The 21397-nt window shown below is 47.6% G+C and overlaps 1 protein-coding gene across 4 annotated transcripts in view; it reads right to left on the bottom strand.

The window, feature by feature from the left end:
• The window catches only part of polr3e (polymerase (RNA) III (DNA directed) polypeptide E), a 74897-nt gene that overhangs the window by 21856 nt on the left and 31644 nt on the right, over window positions 1–21397 (bottom strand). For all 4 annotated transcript variants that reach the window (XR_011347189.1, XM_069905596.1, XM_069905597.1 and 1 more), the window contains 8 exons: window positions 20498–20542; window positions 20304–20395; window positions 17723–17843; window positions 16816–16897; window positions 14163–14222; window positions 12760–12917; window positions 9160–9224; window positions 7003–7490 (listed from right to left, as the gene is read on the bottom strand). Coding sequence is in view for 3 of the 4 variants with exons in the window: in XM_069905596.1 (XP_069761697.1) it covers window positions 7003–7490; window positions 9160–9224; window positions 12760–12917; window positions 14163–14222; window positions 16816–16897; window positions 17723–17843; window positions 20304–20395; window positions 20498–20542 (1111 nt within the window). In the remaining variant the exon portion in view is untranslated. The remainder of the gene's footprint in view (window positions 1–7002; window positions 7491–9159; window positions 9225–12759; window positions 12918–14162; window positions 14223–16815; window positions 16898–17722; window positions 17844–20303; window positions 20396–20497; window positions 20543–21397) is intronic.

The following is a 21397-nucleotide window of genomic DNA, read 5'->3' as shown; positions in this document are numbered from 1 at the left end:
AAGCCAGTACATCCTTCCTCAAGTAAAGAGGCCAGAATTGCACGCAATTCTCCCGATGTGATCTCACCAGCGCCTTGTACAGTTGCAGAACCTTCCTGCTTCTAAATTCAATACCTCGAGCAATGAAGGTTTGCCTTTTTGAAATCCTGCTGCACCTGAAAACCAACCTTTTGTGATTTATGCATGTTAATAAATTACTTCCCAAAAAACAATTTTCTATTCTTTTAATTCCTTTTCTCTCCCATTCTCTAAAGGAAAGGTTATCTATTGTAAAAGGGATTAGGTGATTTTGCATCAATAATAATTTTGGTATTTGGTCATTTGTTTTTTTCCTTTTTAAGTGAATCTTCTTCCATATATTGAGTAAATGATGCAATACTGGTGAGCTTTTATATCGTACCAGCTTTTCATCCCACTTATAAAGTATATGTTCTGGTACCTTCTCCCCTATTTTATCTAGCTCTATCTTAGTCCATTCTGGTTTTTCCCTTGTCTGATAAATGTGATTCATACATCAGCCCTCCCAAGTCCTTCTGCACGGCCGCACAGTGCAATCAGTTGCAATTTACTTGATAATCTGATCTTCCATTTTTCCTTTCCAACGTGGATAACCTCACATTTGCTGAAATTGCACTCCATCTGCCAGACCCTTGCCCGCTCACTTAACCTATGTCTATCTTGCAGACTCTCCGTATCCTCGACACAATTTGCTTTTCCACTCAATTTAGTGCCATCAGCAAAGTTGTATGTTTTTTTTTTAAACACAGCTGTTGTGTTCCAGGAAATTATTCCCGAATTTCTGGAACGCAGTCTGCGTACAAAGATCGGAACGGAATTGAGTGACTCATTCCCGTGGTGAAATTCTTCCTGCGGCTCCCCTCGACATTATTGCAGACGGCCTGCAGTCTGAAATGAACTGCAGGCCGTCTGCAACAATGGGCTAATGAACAGCACATATTCGCAAGTCCTGCCTCCTTACTTTCCGCACTTCCAATATTCAGTGTAAACTTGCGTAAGGAAACGGAGATTTCAAGGTTTGGTTGTTTGTGTGTGAACAACCACTCCGGTAGGTAGGAAAAAAAATTTTGAACAGGAAAAAAAATTCTATGGGAAAAAAACATTTTAGATATACCACACTCTGTCCCCTCTTCCAGATTGTTAATGTATATTGAGAACAGTTGCAGGTCAGCACAGACCCCTGCAGGACCCCACTCACCATCCAATGCCAACCCCAATTCTCTGCTTTCTATTGGTTAACCAAACCTTTATGGATACTAATACATCACCCCCTACTCTATGCACCCTCATCTTTGATACAAGTCTTTCATGTGGCACTTTATCGAACGCCTTTTGGAAATCCAGGTAAACAACGTCCACCTGCTTCCCTCCATCTACCCCGCTCATTATATCCTCAAGAACTCCAGTAAATTTGTTAAACAGGACCTGCCTTTGCTGAATCCATGTAACGTCTGCCTGATGGGTCCATTTCGCCCCAGATAACCATATATAACTATATAACCACTTACAGCACAGAACAGGCCAGTTCGGCCCTACTAGTCCATGCCGTAGCAAATCCCCACCCTCTAGTCCCACTGACCAGCACCCGGTCCATACCCCTCTAGTCCCCTCCTATCCATGTAACGATCCAGTCTTTCCTTAAATGTAACCAATGATCCCGCCTCAATCACATCTGCCGGAAGCTCATTCCACATCCCCACCACCCTCTGCGTAAAGAAATTTCCCCTCATGTTCCCCTTATAATTTTCCCCCTTCAATCTTAAACCATGTCCTCGAGTTTGAATCACCCCCTTTCATAATTGAAAAAGCCTATCCACATTTACTCTGTCTGTCCCTTTAAAAATCTTAAACACCTCTATCAAGTCCCCTCTCAATCTTCTACGCTCCAGAGAATAAAGCCCCAGTCTGCACAACCTTTCCCTGTAACTCAGACCCTGAAATCCTGTCAACATTCTCGTGAACCTTCTCTGCACTCACTCTATTTTGTTTATATCTTTCCTATAATTTGGTGACCAAAACTGTACACAGTATTCCAAATTTGGCCTCACCAATTGCCTTGTACAATTTCATCATAACCTCCCTACTCTTAATTAATTATAGCTTCAAGCATTTTCCCAACTACAGATGTTGCACAAACTGGCCTATAGTTCCCTGCCTTTCACCTACATCCGTTTGTGAATAGTGGCTTGACATTCACCGTCACACCAGGCTCTACAAATGCTGGAACCTGGAGCAGGAAGCAATGGCCTGGAGAAGCTCAGCACGCTTAGTTTAATCAGTGGCAGGGAGAGAATGGTCTACATTTCAGGCCAGATCCCTCAATACTACAAACTGCTCCTCCTTGCACGCACCCTCTTCCCTGGAGTCTCCCCCCACCCCTCCCCCACCGGTGCAATTTTCCCTGCCTTCAACTGTGGGTTTACGACTTGTATAGTTGGCTCAAGGAGCCAGCAAGGATTATTTCACTTCTAAAATGTGATGTGGGGTCACATTCCAACAGCTGCCAGAAGGCAGCTAATGAGCATTAAGCTCCTCCGAAGCTAATGAAGTGACAGCGGAGAAGCCTTTCTGACAATGCTCTCCTGTTTTCATTTTCACCCTGGGGAATATCTCTGGTATCTTGCTGTTCATTCAATACCAGTGATGAACTCAAAAACAAGTGGAATCCCTCCGTCAGGTTTTCCATATTTCCAACAAAACAAGAGCAAGACCGGAGATATCACACTGTAATGTGCATACATTTGGGTTTGATTCCCCTGACCCGATGTGTGACCCCAGCACATCTGCTGGGTGAAGCAATTTTAATGAGTCCTATTCAGTCCTGCAATGTCTGGGAACAGGTCCAACCAACATCAACACCAAACCAATCAAACGACACTGTATATATTTGAAAAGGAAAATGTATGTATCTTGATCAATGTGGTTTATAGTGTGAAAAATAAAAAAATTTAAAAAAGAACCCAATCAAGGATTTCCAATCCAATGACTTAAGCATAGCAGTTTGCATTTTTATCCAGTGGATGCGCCAGGATTGGCAAACTGGCAGAGCCAGGGAACATGTTGGCAGAGGAGCTGCCTCTTAAATGGTAGTAGGTGAGGAGGCACGGGAGTGGTGGTAAGGGCAGTGGATGGCAGTGGAGAGAGCCACAGCCAGTCAGAAAGGACACAGACCCTTTAGCCCTGAGTCCATGCTGTCCACCAACACTAATCCCATTTTACACTCCCCACATTGCTGGCAACTTGCCCCAGACTCTACTCATTGCTACACAACAGAACATGCACACTCCGCAAAGACAGCAGCGGAGATCAGGATTGAATCCGGTACCGAGGCAGTGGTTAAATCCACTGTACCTATCAAGCATCACCTCAGGTGAGAGAGCTGAACTGGGCTACCGTGAGTGTGCCTGAAAAAGCTGTGTGCAGACGTGAAGGCACAAGGGTGTGCAGAAATATACAACTGCCTTTTCAAACAAGATGCAGAGAAAAGAAAGCCCAGCTTCTTGGGAAAGCTACTCTCTCAACCCCACGGGCCGATCTCAGGGGCACACAGTCTCGTAGTGTTGCTGGGCTGAGACGCTGTGATTCAGAGGGGACAAGAGCTGCCAGCAGTGACTCAGTGCCCGGGCAATGTTACCCTGATCACAGCCCGTGGCAGTCACTTGTTCCCCCAGCAGCCATGCCACGTCTGGAACACACTACATCCCACTCAAAGTGCAGGCAATGTCACCCTGACCACAGCTCCCGCCCCCACACATACCCCATGGCCACCACCCTGTGAGTGGAGCTCACTGCATCCCACTCACGCTGGGGCTCACTGCATCCCACTCACGCTGGGGCTCACTGCATCCCACTCACGCTGGGGCTCACTGCATCCCACTCACGCTGGGGCTCACTGCATCCCACTCACGCTGGGGCTCACTGCATCCCACTCACGCTGGGGCTCACTGCATCCCACTCACGCTGGGGCTCACTGCATCCCACTCACGCTGGGGCTCACTGCATCCCACTCACGCTGGGGCTCACTGCATCCCACTCACGCTGGGGCTCACTGCATCCCACTCACGCTGGGGCTCACTGCATCCCACTCACGCTGGGGCTCACTGCATCCCACTCACGCTGGGGCTCACTGCATCCCACTCACGCTGGGGCTCACTGCATCCCACTCTCGCTGGGGCTCACTGCATCCCACTCTCGCTGGGGCTCACTGCATCCCACTCACGCTGGGGCTCACTGCATCCCACTCACGCTGGGGCTCACTGCATCCCACTCACGCTGGGGCTCACTGCATCCCACTCACGCTGGGGCTCACTGCATCCCACTCACGCTGGGGCTCACTGCATCCCACTCACGCTGGGGCTCACTGCATCCCACTCACGCTGGGGCTCACTGCATCCCACTCACGCTGGGGCTCACTGCATCCCACTCACGCTGGGGCTCACTGCATCCCACTCACACTGGGGCAGTGGAAGGCAAGAATTTATACTTTTATATATTTTACTTATATTTTTCCACAGCTGAAACACAAATAAAAGCTGTACTGAAATGGTTGCTTTGCCTGGAAAAACACTCAGTCAGATTACAAACTTCACCCCTCATTGATGTGGCCTTTACAGCTGTACACAGAAAGCAGGCTGGACTCGAGCTGAGATTGGTTAGTTTTGGGGCATGGAAGGAAAGTGTTAGCCACAATCTTACTGAAGGGATACAACCAGCTGGATAGACGGTTTGGCTGCGACCTTGAGAAAGATGAGAAATACTGTGTTGGTCTCCATCGTGCAGTTTTTTCCAAATTCTAAGCAACAGAAGTGGAGACTGGGAGAAAGATTGGGAAATAAACACTCACACTGTTACATTCTGTCAACCTGTATTTTGTGCAGGTGTTGGGCAGATTGCAACCTTGATAGTTGCCTTGAATCACAAGCTGCATTCCTGTGGTCCCACTTCAAGCTTGTTCCTGCTAGAGAAAGAGGTTTGCCAAGCTAGTGTGATGCCCAGTAGGCAAGGAATCAATGACCAGCTGCGTGCCAACACCATTTCCAAGTGGTGGAAATGTCCAGGCCTGTGGGTGAAAGACTGACAGATTGTCCTCACGTACAACATTGGGTCAATTCAAATTGATTTAGATTGATACAAAAACTCAAACCGGTTGTAAATTCATTCAAATGTTAGCAAACAACAGAATTGCCTCTTAACAGTCAGGAGTACATTGGGTAATCACTTTGATGAACACATCTGCTCTGTCTGTGGGTTGAAGCTTGGGCTTCCTGTAACCTACCATTTCAACTCTCCCAACCAGTCCCACACAGACACGTCTGTCCTTGGCCTCGTACATTGCCAGCATAAAGCCAAACTTAAACTAGAGGAACACATCACGTTCCTCCTAGACAGCTTTAAAACCTAACTGGTTCCCCTAATTTTAAATAACGCCCACATGCATCTGCTTATTTAACTAAAAAGGAAAAACACAATGATGGGGAAACTCAGCAGGTCGAACAGGGTACAGGTACTCTCCGACTTACGATCTACTCGACTTACATCCAGCTGCACATACAGCCAAATGTTTTAAAATATAAAATTTCTGTGGTTTATGTTGTATTTGACATATTATAACAAGGGACGCAAGAGCCAAAATGTGTGTATTCACTTCGTTAGTTGACACATTGAGGTCCATAGCCTGGGTGCAGCCATCTTGATTCCAGTGTGCGAGAGTTAAGGGCGTGAATTCAATATCGTCAAAATGCTTAACTCGCGCACATGTGCCAACTGAACTCCAATACGCGAACCCACCGCGCATGCACCAACCAAAGACTCAGGCATGCGGAAAGGATTCAAGATGGCCGCACCCAGCCTATGGACTCCGGGACGCCGACTAACAAGCTAAGTGGGAGATAGTAGCATTTAAGAGGCTTCTAGAATATGCAGGGAATGGAGGGATAAGGTTCTCGTGCAAGTGGCAGTTTTAATTTGATTTGGGCAGGACAGACACGTGGGCATAAAGGTCCATTCTGTTCTATACTCTCCACGTCCAAACTTCACTCAGTCACACAACAATGTCCTGCAGGATGAAGGGCTGCTCCCAAGGGTTGTCACAACCAGAAAGTAGTCCCATAACAACCCACAACCTCTGGGAATTTGTCCCATGACCCTATCATGAATCTGCTCTACAATCCAACTGGTAACCAACTGTATCCATGTGTGCAAGTAATTTATACAGATCAACCATTCACTCTGCACTCCCCAGAATCCAGTTCTTACCCCAAGGAACAGAGGAATCGTCCCTGACGCTGCCTCTGGCACTGTGGCCAGTACCTTAAACCTACAGCCTATAATTACCAAACTTTGAAACAGTTTGTCTCCACTCTATCCAAACCATTCTTTGACTTTATTATGTAACTCTATCAACATGCTCGAGTTTAGAAGGATTGGGGGTGGGGTGGGGGTGGGGAATCTCATTGAGTGGACATGGAAATGTTTCCAGTGGAGGGAGAGTCTGGGACCAGATGGCACAGCCTCAGAATAAAAGGATGTCCCTTTAGAACAGAGGTGAGGAGAAATGTCTTTGGCTGGAGGGTGATGAACCTGTGGAATTCATTGCCACAGACGGCGTGGAAGCAGAGTCATTGGGTAGATTTAAGTAGAAGTTGATGGGTTCTAGATTAATAAGAAGTGTCAAAAGTTGTGGAGAAAAGGCTGGGGAATGAATTTGAAAGGAAGAATTAATCAGCCATGATTCAGATGGTGCAGCGGACTAGATGGGCTAAATGGTCTAATTCTGCTCCTATTTCTCATGGTTTCAGACCCTTTGCCTTCACTTCCCTATTCTCACATTTCCAACAACACCATTAACATAGAGGAGTACAGTACAGGCCCTTCATCCCATAATATACACCCAGCATGCCAAAGAGCTTCGTTTTGGTCTAATATTATTGGTATCCAACTCATAGGAGCCATTAAAGGTCTCTCATGTGATATACAGATACTTACAGGCACCAAGATCTGCTTGCACCCACAGTCCAACACGGTCTCCTGTAACATTCGGTCCGAAATGCCACTGAATAAAATGTGCCCTGGTGGCAGACTGGCCAAGTGCAGGTTAAACAGTCTCTTCAGTTCACTTAAACTGAGCACATAGTGTTTCCTGAGCGTGCCTTGCACAAAGTCCCTCAGTTCCGCTGACACCAGCCTGCTCTGCTCCCCAGCCTCTGCGTGGTCCTCCATGGAGTCACGAGAGCTCTCCTCTGAATGGATGCCATTGGCTGCCACGTTCCCTGGCCACGTGTCCATTGGCTCCTCCTCGCTCAGCGGCTCCTCCTTGATCTTGATGGCGAGCAGGGAGCTGCTGGGGGTCTGGGCGTCCACACCATGCAGAGCCCTCCGCCGCCGATAGTCCTTCTCCAGGACGGCGTGGTTTTCCCGCACCCGATCTTTGGCTGCAGCCACCCGCCTCTCCCCACTCAGCACCACAGATGATGCTGCTCGAGAGAAAGCAAAGGCTCATCATTACCAACCAGCACTGGCCTCAGCCATTCATCGCAGTGCAACTCTGTCGTCCCTCCTTCTCACCGCACCAGCACCTCCCTCAACTGATTTAGTTCTACCTCTTTCAGGTACCCAGTCACTGTGCCTGCACGTCCATTGGTCACCTCAGGCACCCCCTGAAGGAGCGAGCCCCACATTCCTCCTGCTCTTTCTTGAAATGCCCATTGATTTATTACTTCAATAACGTAGCCCTCACCCACAGGGAGCCCTGCATTACCCAAAGGGAGCCACCGGACAGACAAAGGGCCAAGTTCCCCCATCGCAGACCTAATGAAGCCCCTGGTCTCTGAGATCTCATGGCTTACTGCAGCCAGATTGATAGCAAGCCTTTCCTGTTTCTACAGAAGTCAGCTTTAATTTTCACACCCTTACCCCAGAAAACTCAACAAAACTGTGAATGGTTCACACTAAAGGAAAGTGCTGCAGATAATCATTTGGATCTGGTCTGAAGCATGCAGGACTAATTCAATTTTGGGCCACTCCCAAGAGACTACAAATCAGGGGTGGTCAAACCATGGCTTGTGAGCCACATGTGGCTCTTTGACATGTGTGGCTCGCAGAAATACGTTGGCTGAGACAGAAATTGGTCAAGTCGGTCGGTGCCCACAGTGGTAGCATTAGTGGGGGTGGCTAATAATTGCATGGCTATGTTGCGAGCAGTGAAATTGGCGATGGGTCAGTGTGAATTCTGGGCCTACTGCTGAAAATAGCTGAGTGTTAGTGCGGTAATTACTGAAACTAATACAAATTAACAGTTTAAAAACGACATTCATTAATATATATTATATATTTTTAAATATCATATCACCTTTTTGTAACAAAATGTACATGGAACAGTAAAAGTGTGTATGTAATATTTTGTCATGCCTGCAGCTCTCAAACATCCGAAGTTTATCGTATGTGAGTCTTACATTGAGCCAGTTTGGCCACCCCTGCTATATAAGCAATCGTGGGCCCTATCATTCTGCAAGAAACATCTCCTCAGGAGACTGTGGCTGAATAATCTCCCATAACCATCAGCTCCCTTCTACTGCTTGGCACAAACCAATCAGAACACAACAATGGGTGACTAATTTGGGCAGGAATTGTTGATTTCCAGTTGGTGGAAGGCTTTGATTGATGGAACGAGTTGTGCACAGACTCAATCACCCACGTGGCCAAATTCTCCACCCAAAGATCAGCAACTCCTCAACAAAGGGTGATATGGTCGTTGTAGTGGTTAATGTAACGGTTAAGTGCCAGCGACCTGGGCTTGAATCCAGTGCTGTCTGTACGTTCTCCCCATGTCTCCATGGGTTTTCCCCGGGGGCTCCCGTTTCTTCCCACCCTTCCTAACATATCAAGGTGTAGATTAATTGGGTGTAATTGGGTGGCACGGGATCATACGTCGGAAGGGCCTGTTACTGAGCTCTATGTCGAAATTAATATTAAAATATTAATTTAAATTTTTTAAATTATCCATCATTTGACAAATCAACAGGGACTGGTTTTATTGATCATTATCATTAACCCCCAGATTTGCTTTTTTCAAAACCATAATTGAGCACTAATTTCCCCATTTAAATATTTCCCGTGATTAAAAGCTAGATAGCTCATTTTTACCTGGCTGGGAGTCGTGTTTCTTTGGCATGACGTCTTCCTTGGAGAGACCATAGACTTTCTCCAACCTGCAGACAAAGAATGCCAAGAGTTACAGCAGCAAACTCGGTGCCTCAAAGCCCACCTTCCATTCTACAGCTTCCCCGGCATCATCCTTGTCACGGGTCCCTGAGTTCTGGGCCAACATCCCCGGCTCTCCATCTATACTGAACTTGCTGCAATTGAAAGATTCTGGTGCTTCAAGCCAATTAGAAATAAATTCAAAATAATTGTCTCTGAAATTGCCTTCTGCTGAGACTAAATGGCAAGTAAGTTGTCAAAGGTCTTTGACGAGATTTATTTGTTACTCTCTTGCAGTTAACCTGTTCAAATTTACTGAGGGATTCGGAAAAGGGCCGTGACTCCATTAAGTCACAGGTAATGGTTGTCAGTCCTCTGCAGAGTAGACAGTACTGGCTGGAGTTCCACGTGCACACAATTAATTAGAGGAGGACAATCTGCACCCTTCCCCGGTCCAGCCTTCCCCGGTCCAGCCTTCCCCGGTCCAGCCTTCCCCGGTCCAGCCTTCCCCGGTCCAGCCTTCCCCGGTCCAGCCTTCCCCGGTCCAGCCTTCCCCGGTCCAGCCTTCCCCGGTCCAGCCTTCCCCGGTCCAGCCTTCCCCGGTCCAGCCTTCCCCGGTCCAGCCTTCCCCGGTCCAGCCTTCCCCGGTCCAGCCTTCCCCGGTCCAGCCTTCCCCGGTCCAGCCTTCCCCGGTCCAGCCTTCCCCGGTCCAGCCTTCCCCGGTCCAGCCTTCCCCGGTCCAGCCTTCCCCGGTCCAGCCTTCCCCGGTCCAGCCTTCCCCGGTCCAGCCTTCCCCGGTCCAGCCTTCCCCGGTCCAGCCTTCCCCGGTCCAGCCTTCCCCGGTCCAGCCTTCCCCGGTCCAGCCTTCCCCGGTCCAGCCTTCCCCGGTCCAGCCTTCCCCGGTCCAGCCTTCCCCGGTCCAGCCTTCCCCGGTCCAGCCTTCCCCGGTCCAGCCTTCCCCGGTCCAGCCTTCCCCGGTCCAGCCTTCCCCGGTCCAGCCTTCCCCGGTCCAGCCTTCCCCGGTCCAGCCTTCCCCGGTCCAGCCTTCCCCGGTCCAGCCTTCCCTCATGCAGAAATTAAACTGGGTGAAATTATGGGAAGTCACCTGCTAAACCTTCTACAAAGAGCCCTGAGGGTTGCCGGCTTTGTGACATACAAATTCCCTGTCATTTAAATCTAGACACACGGTAAAAGGCCATTTCGGCCCTCGAGTCTGTGCTGCCCCAATTACATCCAACTAACCTAGTTTTGAACAGTGGGAGGAAACCGGAGTCTCCGGGAAAAACACAGGAAGAATGTACAAACTCCATACAGACAGCATGGGTTTTTAACTCCGGTCACTGGGCCTGCACTGCTGTAATATTCCACGTTCTGTGTTTAATTCTTGCACGTAAAGATTTCGAAGTTATTTGAAGAATTTTACATCTCAGGCTGCCAAGTCAGGCGTGCAAGGACATACCTATCAATGTGATTAGAGGAGTGAGAATGCCAGAAATGCCTGGGGGAGAGGAGTGGATTTTCACCAATCACAAAGGGTGTCTATTGAATTGCCCACTTGCCATGTAATTGCAATCCCCTTCATCCCTGGAACTGCTGCAGGACCTTTGTGTTCTCTCTCTTCAAATGCTTCTTAAAGCAATGCTCAGATGTGGGACATGATGCTCCAAGCAGGACAAGAAGTTTCACATTCCCACCCACCGTGCAAGTAATTCTGGTGACTCAGTCTCAAGTACTTGTTCATCTCTCAAACAGGGCAGCCCAAATGTCTTACAAAGCTGCCTATCCAGCACAGTGTACACCAGCAGTTCCCCTGGAATGCAGAGAAACTAGAGCTCCCCTCTTTCACAGCCATTTCTCCTCAACTAAAGGTACCGCAGTTCCTCACTGAATCCCCCTTGGTCAAAAACACACACACTCAAACTCACTGTCATCAACAATTTTGTTTGCAATCAGATTTAACAAACTGCTTCTGGGGAGGGCCAGAGCCAGACAGACACCCTGCAGCAGACGCCTGAATGCATAGTCTCCTTTGTGTGAGGTACAATTGCATGGTTTAATAATACTGCCGCTTTTATCCTGGGAAAAATGGAAGGGGGGTGGGAAGAGAGAGAGAGAGAGAGAGAACAGTAAGACAAGGGGGAGGGTGGGGAGAGGGAGGGAAGGAGAGAGAGAGAAAGATATACAGAGACAGACTGAGATAGAGAGAGAGCTTAAATAAGATGGGAATTTTTAATAATATTTCAAGTCTGTGAATATTTCACCGCCGGTGATTGGGTGGGGTGACAGGCAGGCAGTGCAATTCACCATAGACTATTCTGCTACCATGGCAACAGCTTTAGATGAAGGGAAGACAGAACACAGGAGATCAGGGCTGTCAGATTGGGCTTTACACCTGAACCCTGTCCTGCAGCCTCCCAGGTACCAGATGTACGATCTTCCGAGCTAGGAACCTGGCCAAAAGCCTGCGGTTTGAATATTGGCGAGAGTTGAGCATCAGAATCTCAGCTGAGGCTCCAATGCAGAGGAGAGAGAACAGTGCACGATGTCATCCATCTTCTCTTGTAGACAAAAGAGGATACAGCAGATTTGAAGGGAATTTCCCCAGTCACCTGGAGCCAATATTGTTCCTCAGTTAATGAGATTGTTAAATCTGATTACATGGCTGTGTGTGGGAGCTTGTGGACAAAATTACTGCTTTGTTTACTACTTTTACCAGTGACTTTACTGAGACTAGCCATTCTCCACCTTTTTTTGGCTCTGACCCCCTAGGTCTCTGCACAGTTTAAAGGGGCCCTCTTCCCTGTGAAGCAGTCACATTTAGTTGGGTTCTTCTGTACTTCTCTCCTACCAACTACATGAAAAAACAAAAATATTTATGTAGCATGAGGTGAAAACAAGACTTTTGCTTAAATGTTCTGTGACCCTGTTGAGAATGGCTGCTCTAAATGTTAAGTGGCAGTCTAAAATCTGTGATATTTACTAAAGAATTACTAATCAACCTTGATGTTAAAAAGTGATTGAAATGTTTTTGGACTGATTCTTTGAAATCATGCTTAGGTCAACATTTACAATCTATTCCTTTCCCTTTCCAGTTGTCAATTTTGGACTTTGTCTCTTTTCCTTCCCGATATCTGTTTCCTTTTGTACATCCTTATTCAGAAACAAGACAAAAAGAACCAGATATTACTGCAAAATGCGTGAAACTGTAGTTAAAGAAAAATCAGAAACCGATTCTGCATCGTCAACTGCTCCCCTGGAGTACATAAAAGTGCCAGAGAAACTCATCAGGTCGCAGAGGATCCACATGAAGTAAGAGGCAGTTGATGATTCAGGCCTGAAATGATCTGCTGAGTTTCTCTGGCATTTTTGTGTTCTGCGTTAGATGGTGACACCTGCAAACATTGCTTACCTGCCTCTGCACCTTAGTCGTATAACCAGTTCTCACTGCTGCAACATTTGAGGCCAGTTTCCCTGCTTCTAACCATTCCCCTTGACCCCCCCCCCTCCCCCAGCTGCCCCCACCAGAGGGAAATGTTAGATTACTTGGCCTGAATTCCCATCCAAAGCATGTGCTGCCTCTGGACAACATCCGGGTGTTTCTTCACAAACTTGGAGTCTTGGGGAAGCAGGAACTCCCAGCCTTTGTTGACACGGGAAACAGCCATTTGCTCTAGGAAGTCCTTCACATCTTCCGGGGGGAGCTGGTCAACAGAACAAGCAGAGTGAGGGTGGGTCCCCAACCTTTACTTACTCCCATCCTCTATTAGACACACAAAGATCAACGGTTTTGTGAACTGGAATAACAAACAAGGCCCGCACATAAATAAAGGAACACAAGGTTTACAACATTTTGAATAACTTAAAAAATGACCAACTGTCCAATTCATTTATTCTCTTTATCAGAACTGTTAAAATTATGAACATTGTTGATCTTTGAATTTAATGCAAAACTCTCAAGGCTTGGTACATGCAGGAAAAAGCTGTTGATCCCCAGTATCCAGCGACATTGATGGGGATTGAGAGATTCCAGATAAGTGTATTTTAAATTTAGACATACAGCTCAGTAACAGGCCCTTTTGGCCCACGATGGCCAATTTACACTCATTTAGCCTTCAACCCTAGGTTTGTTTTTGAAAAATAGGAGGAAACAGGAGCCCCCAGGGAAATCCCACATAGACAGGAGGAGAACGTACAAACTCCTTACAGACAGGGTGGGATTCGAACCCTGGTCCCAATCACTGGCGCTGTAACAGTGTTGCCTTAACCCCTACACTAACCATTCTGCCCTGTTTTCGGTTGCTTGAAATTGCTTGTTGCATGATTGGCAAACTAATGGTGAAGTGTACCAATTTTAAACTTCCAATTTTTTTTAACCTATTTATTTCCCACAACTTTTTTTTGCCAGTTGCTTGAATTCCAGTCAACAGGGGTTTTATTATACTTGAGTATGTACACCAATTTGGGCAGGGGAGGGCAAAGCCAGGGGCACCTCCTTCACACAGAAAGTGGTAGAGGCAGGTGCCGTTGTAACAGTTAAAATCCATTTACACAGGTACTTGGATAGGAAAGGTTGGGTGGATCATGGGCCAAATACAAGCAAACAGGAGTCATTTGGGAAGAGAATTTGGTCGGCATGGATGAGTTGGGCCGAAGGGCCTGTTTCTGTGTTGTAAAACTTTAGAACTCTATGATATGGGAATCAGGCAGAGATCAGCCACGACTGCACTGAATGGCGGAGTAGGCTCGATGGGCCAGAGCGGCTATTTCTTGTGTTTGTTGCCCTACATCTGAATGAAAATGGAGACCACATTTACAGAGAACACATAATCCAAGTTACTGCAGACAAGGCGTGCCATCACCCAGTAAAGTCATTGGAATGACCCACTGCTGTGAGTGTTGCAGGGCACCAGAGAGCAGGACATCCATGTTTTAGCCACATGACCTACCTTGATCACAGCAGCTACTTCTTTCCTGATGACGCAGAGATCCTGCGTGAACTTCCACATCTACAGGTGGGGAGATCAGGGAAAGAGCAGTTAACATCAAAATCACGGTGAGGGTTTTTAATCCCATGACAGGTTCCCCACCTTTGCAAAATGTTCCTGGAGTGTGAGACTAAGGGGGACATCTGATCACAAGGATTGCAACAGTTGGAAGGGCTTTTTAATTTAGACATGCAGCACGGTAACAGGCCCTTCTAGCCCACAAGGTTGTGCTCCCCAAATACCCCAATTAACCTATAACCCCCCAGAAAGTTGTGAGGTGTGAGGAAACTGGAGTGCCTGGAGAAAACCCACACAGACACAGGGAGTATGTACAAACTTCTTAAAGACAGTGCCAGATTTGAACCCCTACCCCGAGCAAGTTCAAGTTTACTGACTTGTGTACCGAGGTACAGCGAGAATGTCTATTTGCGAGCATTCCAGCTACTCAAGGCACATAGACCAGGAATAAAATCAGAGTGTGAATTTACAGAGATCAGTTTGAACATTATTTCACTGATGTGAGGTATGTTTAGTGCGTCTTCACACAGTAGATATATAGGATTTGTTCAAATCCATCTCCGTTGACATCTGTACTGGGATCCAATGCTGGCAAATGGAATTGACACATAGCGATGCCATGATCCATCTGAATGTGGACAAAGTGAGGGGCTAGAAGTGAGGGGCTTAACTAGGCTTGAATTCCCGTCAATCACTGAAGCAGCTGACATATCCAGGTTAGTTTTTTCACTTCGCAATTTGGCACTAACGTGGGCAGGTTATGGGCAAAGCTGAGAAACACACTCAAGCTCCTTAACTGGGGCAAGAACCAGATATGCAGGTAAGGACAGATTCACTTTACCACCAACAGACACTGCTGCCTTCAGGGGATTGCAAGATGCAAGAGTGTCCTCCAACAGGCAGCCACTTGCAGGATGTAGCAAAGGCTTTGGAATGGGAACAATGCAATGCCTTTGGCTCCTTCTGGTGGTTGTGTACTCAGGCATCCCACTAAGAAGCAAAAGGCAAATGTATCCCCTGGGCAGCTAATTCCCTCAGTCCAGGGGTAGAAGAATTACAGGAAAGGACGATCAGGGTGGTTCCCTTCTCATCAAGGAGGCTGCAGGGGATTGTGAATTATAAAAGGCTTTGTAAGTGTGGAGAATTTTCTCACAAAGAACAGAAGGACTAGGGGGTAAACAAGGAGTCTGCAGACACTGGAGAACAAGAACTCAAAGAAGTTATTGGAGGAATTCAGCAGGTGACACAGCGTCTGAGTGGAGAGCAGCAGTCAGTTGCTCTTTCAAGCCTCAGCCTTTCATTTGGAGCATTCATCTGAGATAAGTGTGTGGGGAGGCAGCACAGGTGTATGTGGATAAAGGTGCGAGGGCTGAAGGGGAGAGAAGTCAATAGGGGAGGGGGGGTGGGTAACAGGTTGAGAAAGATGCTTTCTGATAGGAGAAAAGGAAGGGGGGGTGGGGATATGGAGGAAGGAATGAGTGGGTGATGGGTAGAGGAAAGGAACCAGAGGGATGAAGGAATGCAAGGGGTTGGATTACTGGGGAGAAAGAGAATGGAGAATATTTCAAGATGGAACTCTACCAAGGCCTAAGTCATCACAGTTCTGTTTCTCTCCCTCTGCTCCTGCTCATGTTTGCCAGTGAGATTGTCTTCTGTAGCATGACAAACACCAGCACATTAGTTCACCTTTGTCACACATACTAGGGTACAGTGAAAAGGTTTGTTTTGTATGCTCCCAGCAAGTCTCTCCAAATGGTCACCCATTTCAATTCCCCATTCCCTTGCCCTTGCTGACATGTCTGTCCATGGTCTCGTGCACTGCCAGACTGAAACCACCTGCAAATTGGAGGAACAACACCTCACCTTCCAACTGGGCCCCCTCCAGCTGGATGGCATTAATATTGTCTTCTCTGGCTTTCATTAACCCCTCCCCGCACCCCCCTCCACCCGTCACCTTCTCCAAGTTCTGTCTCACTCCTTTCACACACACAAAATTAATTCTCACTTCTCCCCATATCGTAGCCAATTAACACCTTTTGTTGGTCTGGACCCCTCCCCCAGCCAATACTGTCTGAATTCTGAGATGTCCTGTTTTTAGTTCAATTTGCTTACTTCTGAAGAAGGGCTCAGGCCCAAAATGTCAACATTTTGTCTCCCACAGAAGCGGAGATCCTCCAGCATTTCAGTGTGATTTTACTTCAATCACGGCATCTGCAGACGTACTTTTCACTCTCCTTACCATAACACCAGACGTCAGGAAGAATGCTGGTGGCAGGAGGGAGAAACAACTATTGGTCCATAGCAGCATTGCTACAGGTTACATCGATTGGGAAGGGCAAGACCATGGTGGGAGCTGAGATCGATGACCATTTTAAAATCTAGGAGTACTTCCTTCACATGAGGCCAGGGCCGCTGGCTAACTTCACTAAACCATCTGAATTAAATTACTTTTTGATGTTGGAACTTCAATGGCCAAACAGTTTTTCAGGTGCTTCTGCATTATCTATACTTCACAACCTCACAGAAAGACAATGCATTTTTTCCTTACTTATTTGGGTTGGACGAGAGAACGATAACAAAGTGATTGTGTACTTACAACAAAGTCCCTTCCCCTACACAGCACCTCTGCAGCAACTCCACTGTGAGGGCTGCAGGTATCCTTGGGGTACAGCACGTCACTGTGCAAAAGGAAGACAGCAGGTTAATAAAGAGTAAAACAGAACCTGTACAACAACTAAGCCTATGCTCTGGCCTCACCGATCCGCTTCAAAAAACTCAATTTGATCCATGAAACGCAACACCTGTTGCTCAGAGCCATGCTGACTGTCCCCAATTAATCCTTGCTGTTCCACAGGAGTTAAGAATTAAAGACCACAGGTTAAGGGTGAAATTAGGGGGAAACTTCACGCAGAAAATGGTGAGAGGATGGAACGAGGTGGAACGACTGGAAATTGGAGGGGTTGATTGGGAGGGACCGTGAACTGGTAAAGAGGGGTTTAACAAGTGGGGGCCTCTTTAAAAGTGAGACAGGGAGAGGATATTCCCTAGGGGCTCATCCAGAAAGGTGATGATTGTTTTGAAAGCTGAACAAAATTGGAACTTCATAATTCACGAGTGACCTTGAGAGGAAGCAGTGAGGGGAGAGATAAGGTAGTGATTTAAACAAGCAACAGGCAGGGTTCTCAGGATATGACCAAAAATATTGCAAGTCGTTCCAAATAAAAGGACTGGGTGCTGGAACAGGGTGTGGAGTTTAATGGCAAACAGAGGCCTTCAAACACATCCAGATTCGATTCATGTGCTTGTGGTTACAGTAAGTTTCACAGACAGGATCAGGATGTGAAGCCATTGTAGTGAGAAACAGGAAAGCAGTCCAGAAGGAGTTAAGGAATCTGCTTAGCGGGACAGAAACACAGAAACCTCCTCCACTTGAACATTTTTACCGACAGTTGTGCTTGCAGATATAAAGGGTTATGAGGTGTGGGTGAGCTGTTAATACGCACCTCTTCACCACCCAGCACCCCTGCACCAGCATAGCCACCTGCTGAATACAACGCAGCACAGCTGTGGAATCCACTCCTGAGCCCAGGAGACCCATCAGGTTTGCAAACTGCACCACCTTCACTGCAGGGACAAACAAGCAGAGAACCCCTGTTAGAAACACACCGGTCGCCTTCCACATGAAGATGCCTGAACACGACAGGGAGCACTGTGGAGTAAACTATTGGGAGGAACTATCGACTTTTCGAGTGGAGACCCTACACCAGGACGGACAGAGTGGAGTTGGGGGGAGGGGGTGAGATGGGTCCATGGATGATAAGTAGACTAGGGACGACAGGCAGGAGCTGCCACATAGGCAAGGGTGGAGTTTGGCGAAAGGTGGGCAATAGGTGGAAGCAGATGGAGTTAGGAGGGGCTGGGGGTGCTCAACCTGTCGAGTTCCTACAACACTCCATACTGTAGTTCTACATGAAGCAAATATTCTATCATTTACACACAGAGAGTAAAAACACAGAAATGCTGGAGGAACTTGGGTCTCACAGTGTCCACAGAAGATAATATTATGGGTGTTTCAGGCCTGAGCCCTCCTTCAAGAGCAAAAAGCAGGCAGGTGCCTGAAGTAAAAGGTCAGGGGGACAAGTACAGACCAACAGTTGAAAGGTGTTAACTGGACATGGGTAGGAGAATTGACTGGGGTGGGGTTTGACTCTGTGAATGCAGAGCTGGCAGAAATGAGACATAGGGATAGATGCGGGTGGGGGGGCTAACAGAAACCAGAGAGGTCAAGGTTATGGCCATCTGGTTGGAGGGTGCCCAGTTAGAATATGTGATGTTGTTAATCCAAATTGTGGGTGGTCTCAGTCTGGCAGTGCATGGGACTGTGGACAGACACGTGGTCTAGGGAATGGGGTATGGAATTGAAATGGGTGGCCACAGGAACAGAACAGGCCTTCGGCCCATCATGCCTGCGCCATCCACAATCTAAACTACTCCCGTCTGCCCACTCATGGTTGATATCCCTCTATCCCTGTTCACAGGACTCAATGATGTGAATTGATCTGTTTCCACCAACTCCATTGGCAGGCAGTGCATTCCAGAAACCTACCACTCTCTTTAACAACTTGCCTTGTAAATCGACTTGAAACTTTCTCCCTCTCACCCTAAAGTTCTGTCCTCTTGTATTTAACGATTCCACTGTGTGTGGGGGTGGGGGGGAGACTCCATCTACCCCATTATAGCCTCTCATAATCTTGTAAACTTCCAACAGGCCACCCCTCAGCCTCCGAGGCTACAGAAAAAAACAACTCAAGTTTCTCCTGGGAACTAATAATCTTCATTCCAGGCAACATCCTGTTGAACTCCTTCTGCAGCCTCTTCAAAGCCACCACATCCTTCCAAGAGTGTGTCATCTGGAATTGCACACAGTACTCCAAATGTGGCCAGAGTGAATTTCGTAGAGCTCTTCCCTCTGTGACTTGTTGATGGATTTTCCTGGCATGTGTAGCTTGAGCCAGAATACATTCGTAAAGAAAAAGACTCATGAAGCTTAACACTATGACAATTAGTTGGCTTTACATAGCACCAGTAACTGAGTAATAGACCACAGTGATTTCTGGTGTGATGATGAGACCTGAAGCTTGGTGAAAGGCTAGAACGTTTTAAATGAGGAAAGAGGAGGAGCAAGGCTTTGTGATGGACTTCCAGGGCTCTGGGCCCTGGCTGCTGAAGGCAGCACCATTGAGCAAAGTCAAGGACAAAAATTTAAGCTGCGTAGAGGAACAGAGATCCAGCAGGAGCAAATCTGAAGATGCATTTTTGAAAATGATGAAAATTTAAAAACTGAGAGGCTCTCTAAGCTGCAGATGCAGAGAAAAGCAACGAGATGATGGGAGAAGTCAACGGATCAGATAGCAGCCGTGGAGAGAAATGGTCAACGTTTGGATCAGCAGTCTTCATTCAAGACCTTTGTTCAGCCTCGATGAAGGGACCCAACCATGGTGACCTACAAATGCTGCCTGACCTGTTGAGTGTCTCCAGCAGTTGGTTTGTTTCAAATTGAGGAGTGTTTGAGGGAGGAGCCGTCAGCAGAGGGAGTGGGAGGGATTCGTGGGGGGGGGGGGGAGTCAGGAGGCAAGCAGAGGAGTTTTGGACCAGTTCCGATTTAGGCCAGGAAGGCTTTGGTAACAGGCTCCCATCCCAACTTGGAGAGCACAGAGGTGCTGGAGTAACTCCAGCGGAAAGCAATCAGCAGTCAAACTCGCAGGACTAAGCCCTTCTCGAGGAGTCCCGAACGTCTCAATAAGACATAAGGGGAGGGGAAGGCAATGGGGAGGGGAAGGCAATGGGGAGAAGGGAGAGGAGACATGGACCAAGAGTGGGGTGGGAGATCCAGGCTTGGGGGGGTGGGGTCAGGCAATGGGGGATACGGACAAGAGGGGGAAGACAATGGAGCTGAGAGGTGATGGGGTAGGAAGCAGAGAAGGGTAGCCCTGATAGGAGAAGGGGATGGGGGTGGGGGGCAGGGGGAGCTGGAGGAAGGGGAGAGGGGGAGAGACACGATGGAACATATTCCACATCACGCACCATTCTTCATCAGTGTCCGCACTTGGTCTGCCAGAGGCAGAGTCCGCAGCTGAGCCATGGAAAGCACGTTGCTGGGAGCCAGAGGTACTTTCCTGCAACAGAGGACAACAAGCATTGTGGCAGCTCCAGTTCCAAAGACCACTGAGATCAGACCAATACAGCAGGTAGAGGGTGTAAAAAGGACATCAACTTACAATTCTTCTTCTTCAACTGGAGGCATCAACATGGACAGGTATTCCCTGTAATGAGAGGAGAAACACAACGTGGTTTAATGAGCCAGACTTGTAGCAATATCAGCACCCTCGGCTCAAATTAAGGGGCACCTGACAAAGCTTCGGGAAGCAGCTCCAACTGACTAATTAACAAGCAGTTGGTCAGAGGTGGTTAAGGTCCTGCCAGTAGATTCATCTACTCCCCTCTCCAAAATCTTGGAGGAACAAGGGAAAAAAAAGTAATGCTTCACAGCTTTGGGAAAACGCCATTGGAAAGATCACATGGGTTGGAAATTGGCTAGACCAGGAGCACACTGCACCAAACTTGGGTCAGAATGCAGGAGTCATGGGAATGAGCATTCGTCAGGTGCATTCTCGGGGGTGGACAGTAACCAAGACTAACCAGCTTTGAGACACAATCGGGAAAGGAATAGATCAGATGAATGTAGAGTCTTTTGCCCAGAGTAGGGGAATCAGTAACCAGAGGACACAAGTTTAAGGTGGGGGGGGGGGCAAGATTTAACAGGAACCTATAGGGCAACTTTTCTGCTTGGCTGTGTAACTGCAGGGTGCCGCAGGGGTCAGTGCTGGGCTCGCAACTGTTCACATATAAAAATAAGATCTGGAAGAGGGGACAGAGTGTCGTGTATTTAAGTTTGCTGATGACACTAAATTGAGTGGAAAAGGAGAAAGAGATAGTGATAGGTTTTGAGTGGGCAAGAGTCTGGCAGATGGAGTACAATGTTGGCAAATGTGAGGTTATCCACTTTGGAAGGAAGAATGGAAGATCAGATTATTATTTAAATGATTTAAGCAATTGCAGCATGCTGCTGTGCAGAATGACTTGGGAGGGCTCGTGCATGAATCGCAAAAGATTGGTTT

This window comes from Narcine bancroftii, chromosome 12, assembly GCF_036971445.1.
Source record: "Narcine bancroftii isolate sNarBan1 chromosome 12, sNarBan1.hap1, whole genome shotgun sequence".
In the NCBI taxonomy this organism is placed as follows: Eukaryota; Metazoa; Chordata; class Chondrichthyes; order Torpediniformes; family Narcinidae; genus Narcine; species Narcine bancroftii.
Note: the sequence above shows the minus strand (reverse complement) of the source record. Positions and strands in the feature narration are given on the sequence as shown.